This window comes from Salvelinus fontinalis, chromosome 12, assembly GCF_029448725.1.
Source record: "Salvelinus fontinalis isolate EN_2023a chromosome 12, ASM2944872v1, whole genome shotgun sequence".
Taxonomy (NCBI): Eukaryota; Metazoa; Chordata; class Actinopteri; order Salmoniformes; family Salmonidae; genus Salvelinus; species Salvelinus fontinalis.
Window position 1 is genome coordinate 41,776,801 of NC_074676.1, and position 13,474 is coordinate 41,790,274.

General features: G+C 42.7%; 1 protein-coding gene across 3 annotated transcripts in view; it reads left to right on the forward strand.

The window, feature by feature from the left end:
- LOC129867431 (lysine-specific demethylase 4B-like) overlaps positions 1 to 13,474 on the forward strand; it is an 84,575-nt gene that overhangs the window by 26,067 nt on the left and 45,034 nt on the right. For all 3 annotated transcript variants that reach the window (XM_055940824.1, XM_055940825.1, XM_055940826.1), the window contains 3 exons: positions 3,196 to 3,245; positions 5,535 to 5,638; positions 10,541 to 10,678. In XM_055940824.1, coding sequence (XP_055796799.1) covers positions 3,196 to 3,245; positions 5,535 to 5,638; positions 10,541 to 10,678 — 292 coding nt within the window. The remainder of the gene's footprint in view (positions 1 to 3,195; positions 3,246 to 5,534; positions 5,639 to 10,540; positions 10,679 to 13,474) is intronic.

Below are 13,474 nucleotides of genomic sequence, written 5' to 3' on the forward strand. Positions count from 1 at the left end.
AGGACGCTACTGTCTCACTTGGCCAAAAGCCAGAGAAAATGCAGAGCGCCAAATTCAAATAAATTACTATAAAAATCTAACTTTCATTAAATCACACATGAAAGATACCAAATTAAAGCTACACTGGTTGTGAATCCAGCCAACGTGTCAGAATTCAAATAGGATTTTCGGCGAAAGCAAACGATGCTATTATCTGAAGATGGCACCATAGTAAACAAAGAGAGAGAAGTATATTTCAACCCTGCAGGCGCGACACAAAATGCAGAAATAAACATATAATTCATGCCTTACCTTTGACGAGCTTCTGTTGTTGGCACTCCAATATGTCCCATAAACTTCACAAATGGTCCTTTTGTTCGATTTAATTCCGTCTATATATGTCCAAAATGTCCATTTATTTGGCGCATTTGATCCAGAAAAACACAGGTTCCTACTTGCTCAACGTGACTACAAAATATCTCGAAGGTTACCTGTAAACTTTGCCAAAACATTTCAAACTACCTTTGTAATAAAATTATAGGTATTTTTTTACGTAAATAATCGATCAAAATTGAAGACAGGACGATCTGTGTTCAATACAGGATTAAAACAAACTGTAGCTAGCTTTCTGGTCACGCGCCTCTAACAAACAGTACACTTCACTCGACCCTCGTTCTGAACAGGGCTACTTCTTCATTACACAAAGGAAAAAACCCCAACCAATTTCTAAAGACTGTTGACATCCAGTGGAAGTGGTAGGAACTGCAAGAAGGTTCCTTAGAATTCTGGATTCCCAATTAAAACTCATTGAAAAGAGAGTGACCTCAAAAAAAAAAAATCTGAATGGTTTGTCCTCTGGGTTTCGCCTGCTAAATAAGTTCTGTTATACTCACAGACATGATTCAAACAGTTTTAGAAACGTCAGTGTTTTCTATCCAAATCTACTAATAATATGCATATATTATCTTCTGGGGATGAGTAGCTAGCAGTTGAATTTGGGTATGCTTTTCATCCAAACGTGAAAATGCTGCCCCCTATCTTAGAGAAGTTAAGCATGTCCCAGTTTAGGTCACCGAGCAGCACGAGCTCTGAAGATAGATGGGAGTCAATCAATTCACATATGGTGTCCAGGGCAGAAGGTGGTCTATAGCAAGCGGCAACAGTGAGAGACTTGTTTCTGGAAAGGGGAATTTTTAGAAGTAGAAGCTCGAATTGTTTGGGTACAGACCTGGATAGTAAGACAGAACTCTGCAGGCTATCTCTGCAGTCGATTGCAACTCCGCCCCCTTTGGCAGTTCTATCTTGGTGGTGGTTATAGTTAGGGATGGAAATTTCAGGGTTTTTGGTGGCCTTCCTAAGCCAGGATTAAGACACGGCTAGGACATCCGGGTGGGCAGTGTGCTAAAGCAGTGAATAAAACAATCTTATCTTGATTATTTATATATTTTTTACAATTTACTCTAAGCTTTGTTGCACAATTAAAGGTCAACACACCACATTTCAAACAGTCACGAATAATCAAATGAATTCATGGCTTATAAAATTCATACTTGGTGTAAATGCAAGTCTTTCACAACTATAAGACCAACTAATTATTTTCATCAAAATAGTTGAACCTGGATTTGTTGTTGTTGCAATAGTCACTAATCTGGCTTTCAAGTCAGTCTATGAAAATGCCCTCTTTGTTACAAATTGAACCAAAACCATGAACATTACAGATAATTAGACTATCCCTCTGCATATTTGCTTATCAAGCCCGTCTCAAAATACAACACTGCCCCTTTAAGACATAAGATTTTTTACAGGACTAGCTTTTCAAAGACAGCTTGAAATGTAGCCTACATGTTTTGCGCTCTTGTAGGAAGCAGTAACACCCCATTTGCTGACCTATACTTATCTATAACTGGGCTGGTAACTCGCTAACTAGCAAATAATATCAACAAATATGCACACGTGCGGCTCTGTCCCCTGATTTTGAAAAGCGTATTCACTCGTGGCTGATTGAAAGACTGCTTGTGGGCTACCGCCACCAATATTATTCTACTGCGTTGCGCTCTGGCTCTGCCTTCATAAAAATCACAGGCTCAATCTGGCAAAGTTAGATTTGTTTTGGTTTGTTGCATTGAGAATGGGCGGATATAATGTTAATTCGATCACAGAAAAAACATTGATCTACAGTGCATTCGGAAAGTATTCACACCGCTTCCCTTTTTCCACATTTTGTTCCGATACAGCAATATTCTAAAACGTATTAAATAAAAAATACTCAATCTACACACAATACCCCATAATGACAAAGCAAAAAAGGTTTTTAGAAAAAAATTCAAAACAGAAATACCTTATTTACAAACAGTACCAGTCAAAAGTTTTAGAACATCTACTCATTCCAGGGTTTTTCTTTATTTTTACTATTTTCTACATTGTAGAATAATAATGAGGACATCAAAACTATGAAATAACACATGGAATCATGTAGTACTACATGACTCCATATGTGTTTATCGTTTTGAAATCTTCTATTATTCTACAATGTAGAAAATAGTAAAAATAAAGAAAAACCCTGGAATGAGTAGCTGTTCTAAAATGTTTGGTACTGCAATCACACACACACACACACACACACACACACACACTGTAATATTGAGACAAACCTGCAAGTTGGCCTTCTTCTTTACCTACAACTAATGATCATGCACTCCCCTCTACGCCCACCTGGTGGCAGTCTAACACAGCTGCACTCAGTCACCATAGACTCCATAATCTGCCTTTCTATTCTGATCACTTAGACAAGCTTTTGGCCAGAGGGAGGTTGAGGTGCAGATTTTGTACATGGTGCGTCATACAGAGGTCTCTGAGGGGTTAAGCGTTCTCTAAACTGGAGTAAATAATTGTTGTAATAACAAATGCAATAAAAGCTCTGGCTCTCTAATGTGGACAGAGAGAGAGATTTAGCTCTTCTCTCTTTGCCTTGTTTTCTGATGATTTCATTTGAAATGGGGAAAGAGCACTACAAAGACAACTACAAAGTCCTCGTCATTTGATTTCTCAAAGATGGTCTGATGAATTACCTTTCATGTTTGGGATATTAGCCCAGTTAAGTGTGTGTGTGTAAAGAGGACTTTGACCAGAGTACTAAGCATTTAGATCCTTAAACTGTAATTTCTCCTTCTCTTCTTTAGTCCACTTCATTTTCTCTTTCTCGTTCCCTCCATTCAGGTATGCCATCCCACCTGAGCACGGGAGAAGGCTGGAGAGGCTGGCTCAAGGTAAGACTACTCCAGATCCTCATGCACACTTAGGCTGACCATGTTTTACTAATATACCGTCACAGAACGGTTTAAGTTTTTACTTTACATTCTATAATGGTATTTTAGTGTTTGGTTTGCTAATTGTGATACGCGACTCTGCCGTGTGTAGAGTCCGTTTATTTAGTTTCTCTATTTCCATGCCGCTTTTCACACAGACCGAGGCCTGCCCCCTGTCACTCAAGGAGCACAGTTTTTGTTGCTCGATCATGAGACAACTTGCGTTCAGTCTGCATAGTCAATGCAGCACATGCTGATTTCCACTTTGCTTCTTAATATAAATCCACAACCGTTCTATAATTATGCTATTAGTTTGTATCTTACTGTCTTCAAACAGCTAGTTTGTCTTTTCTAAGCAAGTTGTGGCTAAAATAAATAGTTTTAGCTGCTAATTAGCTAATGCTAATAGCTATGTTGTCTCTGAGTTAGCACAAACATAGCTAGCTAATGCAGCCTGATACCAGTGATGGTGTAGACCTAAATCAGCGTGTTTGTGCAACAGTGTCTTATAAATCAAAGAGGAATAGGTGAAGCATGAATATGTTAGCTGCATGTAATAGCTAAGAGAACATTCAATGTAGCCAAAGGTTATAGGGTCCCCTAGAAAACACTGACCAACCCTTTGGTTCCAAACCTGTCACAATAGCTCCTGCCTGGCTTTTTCTTTCGTTCTCATGTCAAACAACACTGTGTTCAAAGTGCCCACTATCATATACTATTAATAATCATTCTACATCCATGATTCCAACAATTCACCCAAGTTTAAAGCTTAGTTTTTTTTTGCCCATATCGTGCAGCTCTAAGTGGCAGTGTGGAAATTATCTCAAATGAGTGCAGGGAATGCAGAAATTGATATTTTTGGTTGAAGTTTGATTGAACAGTATAAAACAATCAGAATGGAGAAATTCCCATTTGAAATCTCTTAGAAAAATCATTTAGGAGAGAGAACTTCATCTCAAACTCAAAGAGCAAAATGAAGCTTAGTTAATATTGCCCCGGGGAGAGTTTCACACTGCCAGCTGCATTTGAATGGGGATTAATACACGGGCTCCGCCAGCACATTATTCACCTTTATCAGCTCACGCAGCAGCCGCCAGAGAAAGAGCATCTGAGACCAACAGGCTCTGAAACAATGCAATGAAAATGAAGTTTGAAATGGGCCTCGATTATACTGTCAGTTACATTAAAGTTTAACTGGGCAAACGGTCTCCCATTCTTTGAGGCACAGACGGCTCGTCAGAGGTGTGTGAGAGAGCGAGAGACAGAGAAACAGATCTCTTTCCCTCTTTTCTAGTAAGTTGAAGGCCTCAGACACTAATGATATACGAGAGATGCTGGTTTGTTTTTGAAGAGGAGGCTCTGGTCTTTGAGACTCTGGCTGTGAAATTAATTGTATTCCTCTGAAGAGGGGCGATAAAGAAAGAGGTGAAGGTTTTGCACATGATTGAGATTAGTTTTTGTTTAGGCGACAGCCACCTCTCGCCCTGAGAAGTCTGTGTAGAAAAGGCGACAAATGGGCCGTAGAAGTCTATACATTTTTTTTTTTAAGACAAAGAAAGATGAAATGGTGTGGTGCAGAAAATAACCGCCCACTCGCATGCTTTCACAAGTTTGAAAAAAGAAAATGGTGTCATGACACTGCTGGCACAAGCTCTCAAGTACTTTATATGATATCACCATGCGCCATTTGACACTGGTCGGCGGAGGTATGTTCCTATGTGTCAACAAAAGTTTCTCACTCTTCAGTTTGGCTTGCCGTGCAGCCTGGCCCGGTGACCCGTTGGCGGTGACCCGGGGTCCGGCACGAAGGGAAGGATTGTGGGACCAAGGAAATTATGATAATTAAAGGCTTTCTGGGCGTGCACTGCATGTTGTTCAGAGCGCTGTGACCCCCACATTTTCCGTCTGACAGAGGGGAGAGCTCTTTACTGATAACCACCTGTTATATCTCCCATTTGGATGGAGAGCGTAAGCCTGTACTGCAATGTCTCTGTCTGTAAGAAGCCAAACCTCCCTCCTGTGGCTTACTTACTCCCCGGGAGTGGGGTTATGTAGTCGTTTTAAGCAGGAAACCGATGACAAAGTTATAGTGTATTGTTTGAGGTTTTAAATGTTACAATTTCCCTTGGGAAACATGCCACATTTCACATGCAGAACACGTTTCACTAGTATGGATGCCACAACAAGTGGATTCAGGCAACGGGAGGCAATTTAGCAATGTGGTGTTTTTGTGTGTTCCCCCACCTGCAGGTTTCTTCCCAGGCAGTTCCCAGGGCTGTGACGCCTTCCTCCGCCACAAGATGACTCTCATCTCCCCGTCCATACTGAAGAAGTACAGCATCCCCTTCGACAGGGTAGGTAGTAGAACGAGCAGTGGCAGGAAGACCCGGGGTGGTGACTGAGGTCTGGGGGGGACTGAGGTCTGGGGGGGACTGAGGTCTGGGGGGGACTGAGGTCTGGGGGGGACTGAGGTCTGGGGGGGGCTGAGGTCTGGAGAAAGCCTGTGTCCGTTTTTATAAAGCATCTCAGTATTACGGGTGTGAACGTTAAAACTTTTAAATGAAATTGGGATTCTTAATGTTAAGAATGTTTTATATTTATTTTTGGGGTAGATGCAGAAAGGAAACCTCATAGTGGGTTAAGTTGGACAACAACAAAGAGCATTCAAGCGTGAAGCTCAACTTGTCAGTTCTTTGGGTGCCCTGGCTACCACACTGTGAACAGCATGACGCAAACTCATGCAGTGTTTCATCTTGCTCATCTCAATATCCAAGCCTATTTTTTGATGATGTGCTCAGCTTTACTGAAGTTGCGAGACATTACAAGCCAAAAAATTGCGAGATGCAGCATTCCATTGCGAGATGCAGCTTTCGATTGTCGATAAATAGACCTAGTTCACGGTTCTGTCTGTCTGGTGGCTGACCTGTCTATACTGATAGATAGACCTAGTGCACGGTTCTGACTGTCTGTCTGGTGTCTGACCTGTCTATACTGATAAATAGACCTAGTTCACGGTTCTGTCTGTCTGGTGGCTGACCTGTCTATACTGATAGATAGACCTAGTGCACGGTTCTGACTGTCTGTCTGGTGGCTGACCTGTCTATACTGATAGATAGACCTAGTGCCCGGTTCTGTCTGCCTGGTGGCTGACCTGTCTATACTGATAAACAGACCTAGTGCACGGTTCTGACTGTCTGCCTGGTGGCTGACCTGTCTATACTGATAAACAGACCTAGTGCACGGTTCTGACTGTCTGCCTGGTGGCTGACCTGTCTATACTGATAAACAGACCTAGTGCACGGTTCTGACTGTCTGCCTGGTGGCTGACCTGTCTATACTGATAGATAGACCTAGTGCACGGTTCTGACTGTCTGGTGGCTGACCTGTCTATACTGATAGATAGACCTAGTGCACGGTTCTGACTGTCTGTCTGGTGGCTGACCTGTCTATACTGATAGATAGACCTAGTGCACGGTTCTGACTGTCTGTCTGGTGTCTGACCTGTCTATACTGATAGATAGACCCAGTGCACGGTTCTGACTGTCTGGTGGCTGACCTGTCTATACTGATAGATAGACCCAGTGCACGGTTCTGACTGTCTGGTGGCTGACCTGTCTATACTGATAGATAGACCCAGTGCACGGTTCTGACTGTCTGCCTGGTGGCTGACCTGTCTATACTGATAAACAGACCTAGTGCACGGTTCTGACTGTCTGCCTGGTGGCTGACCTGTCTATACTGATAGATAGACCTAGTGCACGGTTCTGACTGTCTGGTGGCTGACCTGTCTATACTGATAGATAGACCTAGTGCACGGTTCTGACTGTCTGTCTGGTGGCTGACCTGTCTATACTGATAGATAGACCTAGTGCACGGTTCTGACTGTCTGTCTGGTGGCTGACCTGTCTATACTGATAGATGGACCTAGTGCCCGGTTCTGTCTGCCTGGTGGCTGACCTGTCTATACTGATAGATGGACCTAGTGCCCGGTTCTGTCTGCCTGGTGGCTGACCTGTCTATACTGATAGATGGACCTAGTGCACGGTTCTGACTGTCTGCCTGGTGGCTGACCTGTCTATACTGATAGATGGACCTAGTGCCCGGTTCTGTCTGCCTGGTGGCTGACCTGTCTATACTGATAGATGGACCTAGTGCACGGTTCTGACTGTCTGCCTGGTGGCTGACCTGTCTATACTGATAGATAGGCCTAGTGCACGGTTCTGACTGTCTGCCTGGTGGCTGACCTGTCTATACTGATAGATAGGCCTAGTGCACGGTTCTGACTGCCTGGTGGCTGACCTGTCTATACTGATAAATAGGCTCAGTGCACGGTTCTGACTGTCTGTCTGGTGGCTGTCCTGTCTGTCCACGTGCAAGGAGTCGACCAATCAATTATTTGGTAGTCGACTCTACCCACCAGGTCATAATCTTTAACAGTTGGAAAAATGTCAGGGAAAGGCAGGCGACAGCAGCGAAGTCCTGCATGGCAATACTTTGAGAAGTTGAATGGGAATTAAATGAATTTGTTTTATAGTTTTAAAGAAGAATCAAGAAATGGCAGTTTAAACGTTAAGAACAATAGTCAATTTGTTACATCCCTACTCAGAATAGAGGTGCTGATCTAGGATCAGGTGGCGATCAGCACCCCAGTGTTCATTTCGTCGACAATAACTGATGAAAAATATTAGTCAACAACCCATTTTTCCTGACACAAATGAATGACAATAATGAGACGAGATGTCCGGAAGGAAAAAAACGATGAATAACAAATGAGTTTTCATTTTCGACAAATGTGATGAGAATTCCATGTGATATTAATGAACATCAAATTTAACACGAAGCTTCTTCTCAAATATTTTTTCCAATCATAAGCATGCCTTTGCAGAATATTTAATTGGCGGAATTAACGTCTTTCAGTTGTGCTTTCTGATCTTTCCGATCTTTTAATTTTTGCCATGGAAAAAATATCCCTATTTTATATCACATCCCTATCCCCCCCATCCTAAGGTTGTGATGGGGAGAAAATCGCTTCATGTCTAAATTGTTTAATATGTAGCCTATATTGTAAATCATGGCTGCCATTGGTTACAATCTGCCACAATAGCAATGTGTCAACTATACTGTATGAGTGGATAGTCTGGTTCAAATAGGTCTATCTTAATGTGCACATGGAAATGAACTGACTAATATTTGACTAAAATGACTGCGACTAAAAATAGACAAGAATTGTCCAGAGTTTTAGTCGACTGATAATAGCTAAAACTATGGATGAAATGACTGAAATGTGACTAAGACTAAAAGATATTTTAGTCAAAGACTAAAATGGATGCCAAATTGAACACTGCAGCACCCTACTCTGAGACGCCTTGGCACATACAGCCTTAGGGCTCTGAAGTTTTTATAGCAACACTGTTCTGTGAGGGATTATATATATATATATATATATATATATAGAAATAAAGGAAGTAACCTCATCCATTTGATTAATGTCATACATGCACATTTAACCAATAACAGACCTCTAACACTTCTCATTTTAACCATCTATGTTTGACGGATATTTCCGGTAATGCAATTCAACTCATTTGTCATCACATTACCACTGGCAGCCTGTTAACAGCTCTCAGAAAGGAGCCACTTGACCACCAACGGCAGTTTTAGTAATAACCCTTCTGAATGGAACCCTTTGCTGAAGCACAATTGAAATCCTTCAACCGGTGAAAGGAGACGATAGCCCTGTGCTGCATATGGTTGCTTCCTAAATGGAACACTATTCCCTATAAAAGTGCACTACTTTTGACCAGGGCTCATAGGGGACACACCCTTGTGACTCTAGCTGACTCTAGCACCGACCGCTGATAGAAATGAACGGGGTGAATGACAGCCTGCCTTCGCTGACTGAAGTGGAGGCTAATGGCTCTTTTAGATGATGGAGTCTGGGTCAGTAGACATGCTGAAGTTGTTGTGAGTGTGGCTGCTCTCCAACCAACCTCTGGGACTGATGACAGGGGAGGAGTGAATGGAGGGGGGGATGATGACGTGAACACGCAGCGCGCGCGAGCAGACGACACACAGCATTGAAAGATTGATAATGAGATTGATGGCGTCTTTACTTAAAGACCATAGCTTCACTTCACAGTAAATAATGATTGGGATTGAGTCTTAGTTACATTGATCTAGCAACCTTTCCGTTACTGGCCCAACGCTCTAACCACTAGGCTACCTGCCGACCCACCGACCCACTACCTGCCGACCCAGGGGTGAGGTGACTTGATGAAGAGGGTCTTCAGATCAAGGGCCCAAAACGTACAGCGTATTTGAAGTTCAGCTGTAGAAATCTAGCGACTTACTAATTCTGTCAGGGATTGCCAATGAACCTCACGTAATAGACGTAGACATTTTAATGTTCGGGCAGCCACAGAAAACTAGGAGTGTCAAAATAAAAACCGCCAAATAATTTGTCAGGCTTAATATCCAAGAGATGCAGACAATTCCGGTGAACTGTCTTCACCCTCCCGAGCTCTCAGTAAATGATGGCCCTAGTTCTGCCTTGGAACGAAACGCAATCAAATGAATCTTAATTTGCACGGACTGGCTGATTTCTTGTGCCATGCTTGCTGGCTTGTCTAATTACGCATGTATCGCCGGGACTGGTTCTCTAGGAGAAGTAGCCACCAGGCAGCTCAAGTGAGGGAAAGATGGATGGAGGAAGGAAGGGTGAGTTTAAAAAAAAAAAAAAAAAAAGAAGCAAATCACCCTTCCCATCAGTGCTTAATGATTGTGGATATTAAGAGCTAGCATCTGTTTTTGTTCCCATGGCTGGGTTTCAGGGGTTGCGAAGACCCTGTTTTTGCCAAATCCTTCCATCCGAGGCAGAGTTTCATTGCCTTAAATGTAAATTACTTCATCATTTTGGCATAGTTTTGCTCATCTCTGCCCATCAAAAGCCGGTTTAATAACAAAATGTTTGCTTATGCAATATAGATACAACATTTGATGAGCTTTGCATACTGCTTGTACTGCACTGGTTCTGTTGACCATTAATGCTCAGTCAGTTAATGTACATTTTAATGTTTGACTTCACTTTTTATGCAGCTGTTTACTGTATTCAGGGTCAGTCATCCAAACCCGAAACAGAATATTTATATATTGATCAGTAAGTAACATGTAGATTATATGACTGTATCCTGTTGATTTGATACTCTGTCACAACATCACAGAGGAACATTTAACCTTTGAACTCTTGCTATCTCCAGATCACTCAGGAAGAAGGCGAGTTTATGGTCACCTTTCCTTATGGCTACCACGCCGGTTTCAACCACGGCTTCAACTGCGCCGAGTCCACCAACTTTGCCACCCTGCGCTGGATTGACTACGGCAAGATGGCAACACAGGTGGGTCAATGCACAGTAAACCATATGGAAACAAAAGTGCCCCCTACCAACACACAACACTATAGCGAAGATTAAACCCAGTGGTCACACATGCTACCCATATCCTCTTACACAACCATGCAATTCATTCTTTGAATACCATTTCCACAGTTTGCTTACACAAACTGTTTTAGGCCTGGAGCAAGAAGTCATTGGGGTGCCTTGTTTGTGTGTTGTGTGTTAACCTGTGTCTTTTTAAGCTGTCTCACGTCGCCTGTTTCTCCCTCTCGTCTGTGTTCCGCTTCATTTTCGTTTCATGTCTTTATCTCCTGTCCCGGAGGGCAAACTGCTGTGAATAGTTTTTGGACCAGGCCTTTCACCTGTAAGGGTTACACAAAAAAACACACATGTGCACACACCCTGTCTCTGCTTGGCTGCATGTCAGATTTATGAGGTTGTGAGTTCAGTGTGCTGCTCTCAGGGCCACTGGAAGCCCCTCTATTTCCCACAGTCTCTGATGCATTTAAAGGAAAACGTCACCCAAAAACTATTTAGTCCATTGTTGACATAATCCCAAAAATGTTTTGCCTGTCAGCAATCAAGTTTTCAAGATATGGAACTTTCAAAATACAGAAATACAGCTGGCATGATGGTGTTTTTCGTTTAATCCGCTCGCCCCCTGCCCCTCTCAAGTCTGAACCCAATCCACTGGCCAGGGAGATCCCCCTCAAGAGTTCTATCTGAATCTCAGAGATTCATTGGTTGGTTTTGCCGCTTGCCCTCCATTTTGTGTCAGCACATTGACAGGCGGCTCCTGTAAGTGCCAGACAATGGGAAATAAAGAAAGAACAGCTTGGGAACCTCCCTCTTTCTGCCAAGCCCTATTCACTTCCTCTTGATGCCACAGGGAAAGATGGTCCTTTGAGCTGGATCTGTCACTTTGGGCTGTGTGGCTTGTTGCTAGTCTCCTGTCTACTAGAGCTCAGAGGTTCTATTAGCTGACACATCTATCTGCTGACGCCTACTAATTACAGATGTGGTCTCCTTGTTTTCAATTGTTCCCCTGCAGTCTCTTACATGCTGACCACACCGTTTGCATCGCGTGTGCGAGCGTTGCAAAATAAATGTACACGATATTCATTCATTGCACCCACAATGCTCGCCAACGAGCGTCTGCGTTGCCAAGCGCTAAAAAAGAAGTCAGTTCTATTTGTGTCGCTGAACGCGGTGCATGTCCTGCCTCTCCCATCTCCTCATTGGTTTATTAAACCAGATACCCACGTGCCATCTCCTTATTGGTTATACCCACGTGGGTGATTGAAAGATGAACTGAGGTCGGTCGGTCGGTCGTTGTGGTAATACACCTTATTATGAAAGTTGGATGCCAATCAGCATATAAAGTACAAAGAGGGAAAAAGCCTGGAAGGAGGAGAGATGACTAGAATTGATTCGGTTGACCGTTTTATGTGTGGATTAATTGGTGGAGTAGAGGACCTTGTGCATTTCAGGTAAAATACCAACTCAATGTTTATATCCCAGGACAAATTAGCTAGCAATAGTAAGCTAGCTAAATAGGACAAATTAGCTAGCAACTGCAAGCAAGCTAGCTAAATTGCCATAAATGTTTAATGCTTTTCAACCTGTGAAATACTTTCAAGTATCTTTACTTAAGTAGTTTTTTTTGAGTATCTGTACTTTACTATTTATATTTAAATAACTTTTACTTCACTACATTCCTAAAGAGAATGATGTACTTTTTTACTCCATACATTTTCCCTGACACCCAAAATACTTACATTTTGAATGCTTAGCATAACAGGAAAAAGGTCTAATTCCCACACTTATCAAGAGAACATCCCTGGTCATCGCTACTGCTTCTGATCTGACGGACTCACTAAATACAGTGGCAAGAAAAAGTATGTGAACTCTTTGGAATTACCTGTATTTCTGCATAAATTGGTCATCAAATTTGATCTGATCTTCATCTAAGTCACAACAAAAGACAAACACAGTCTGCTTAAACTAATAACAAACAATTATACGTTTTACATTTTACATGACATTTTAGTCATTTAGCAGACGCTCTTATCCAGAGCGACTTACAGTAGAGTGCATACATTTTATTACATTTTACATACTGAGACAAGGATATCCCTACCGGCCAAACCCTCCCTAACCCGGACGACGCTATGCCAATTGTGCGTCGCCCCACGGACCTCCCGGTTGCGGCCGGCTGCGACAGAGCCTGGGCGCGAACCCAGAGACTCTGGTGGCGCAGCTAGCACTGCGATGCAGTGCCCTAGACCACTGCGCCACCCGGGAGTTTCATGTCTTTATTGAACACACCGTGTAAACATTCACAGTGCAGGGTGGGGAAATTATGTGAACCCTTGGATTTAATAACTGGTTGAGGCTCCTTTGGCAGCAATAACCTCAACCAAACATTTTCTGTAGTTGCAGATCAGACCTGCACAACAGTCAGGAGGAATTTTGGACCATTCCTCTGTACAAAACTGTTTCAGTTAAGCAATATTCTTAGGTTGTCTGGTGTGAACCACTCTCCAAGTCATGCCACAGCATTTTAAATCGGGTTGAGGTCGGGACTCTGACTGGGCACTCCAGAAGGCGTATTTTCTTCTGTTGAAGCCATTCTGTTGTTGATTTATTTATGTAGTTTTGGGTCGTTGTCCTGTTGCATCACCCAACTTCTGTTGAGCTTCAATTGGTGGACAGATAGCCTGACATTCTCCTGCAAAATGTCTTGATAAACTTAGGAATTCATTTTTCCCGTCGATAATGGCAAGCTGTCCAGGGCCT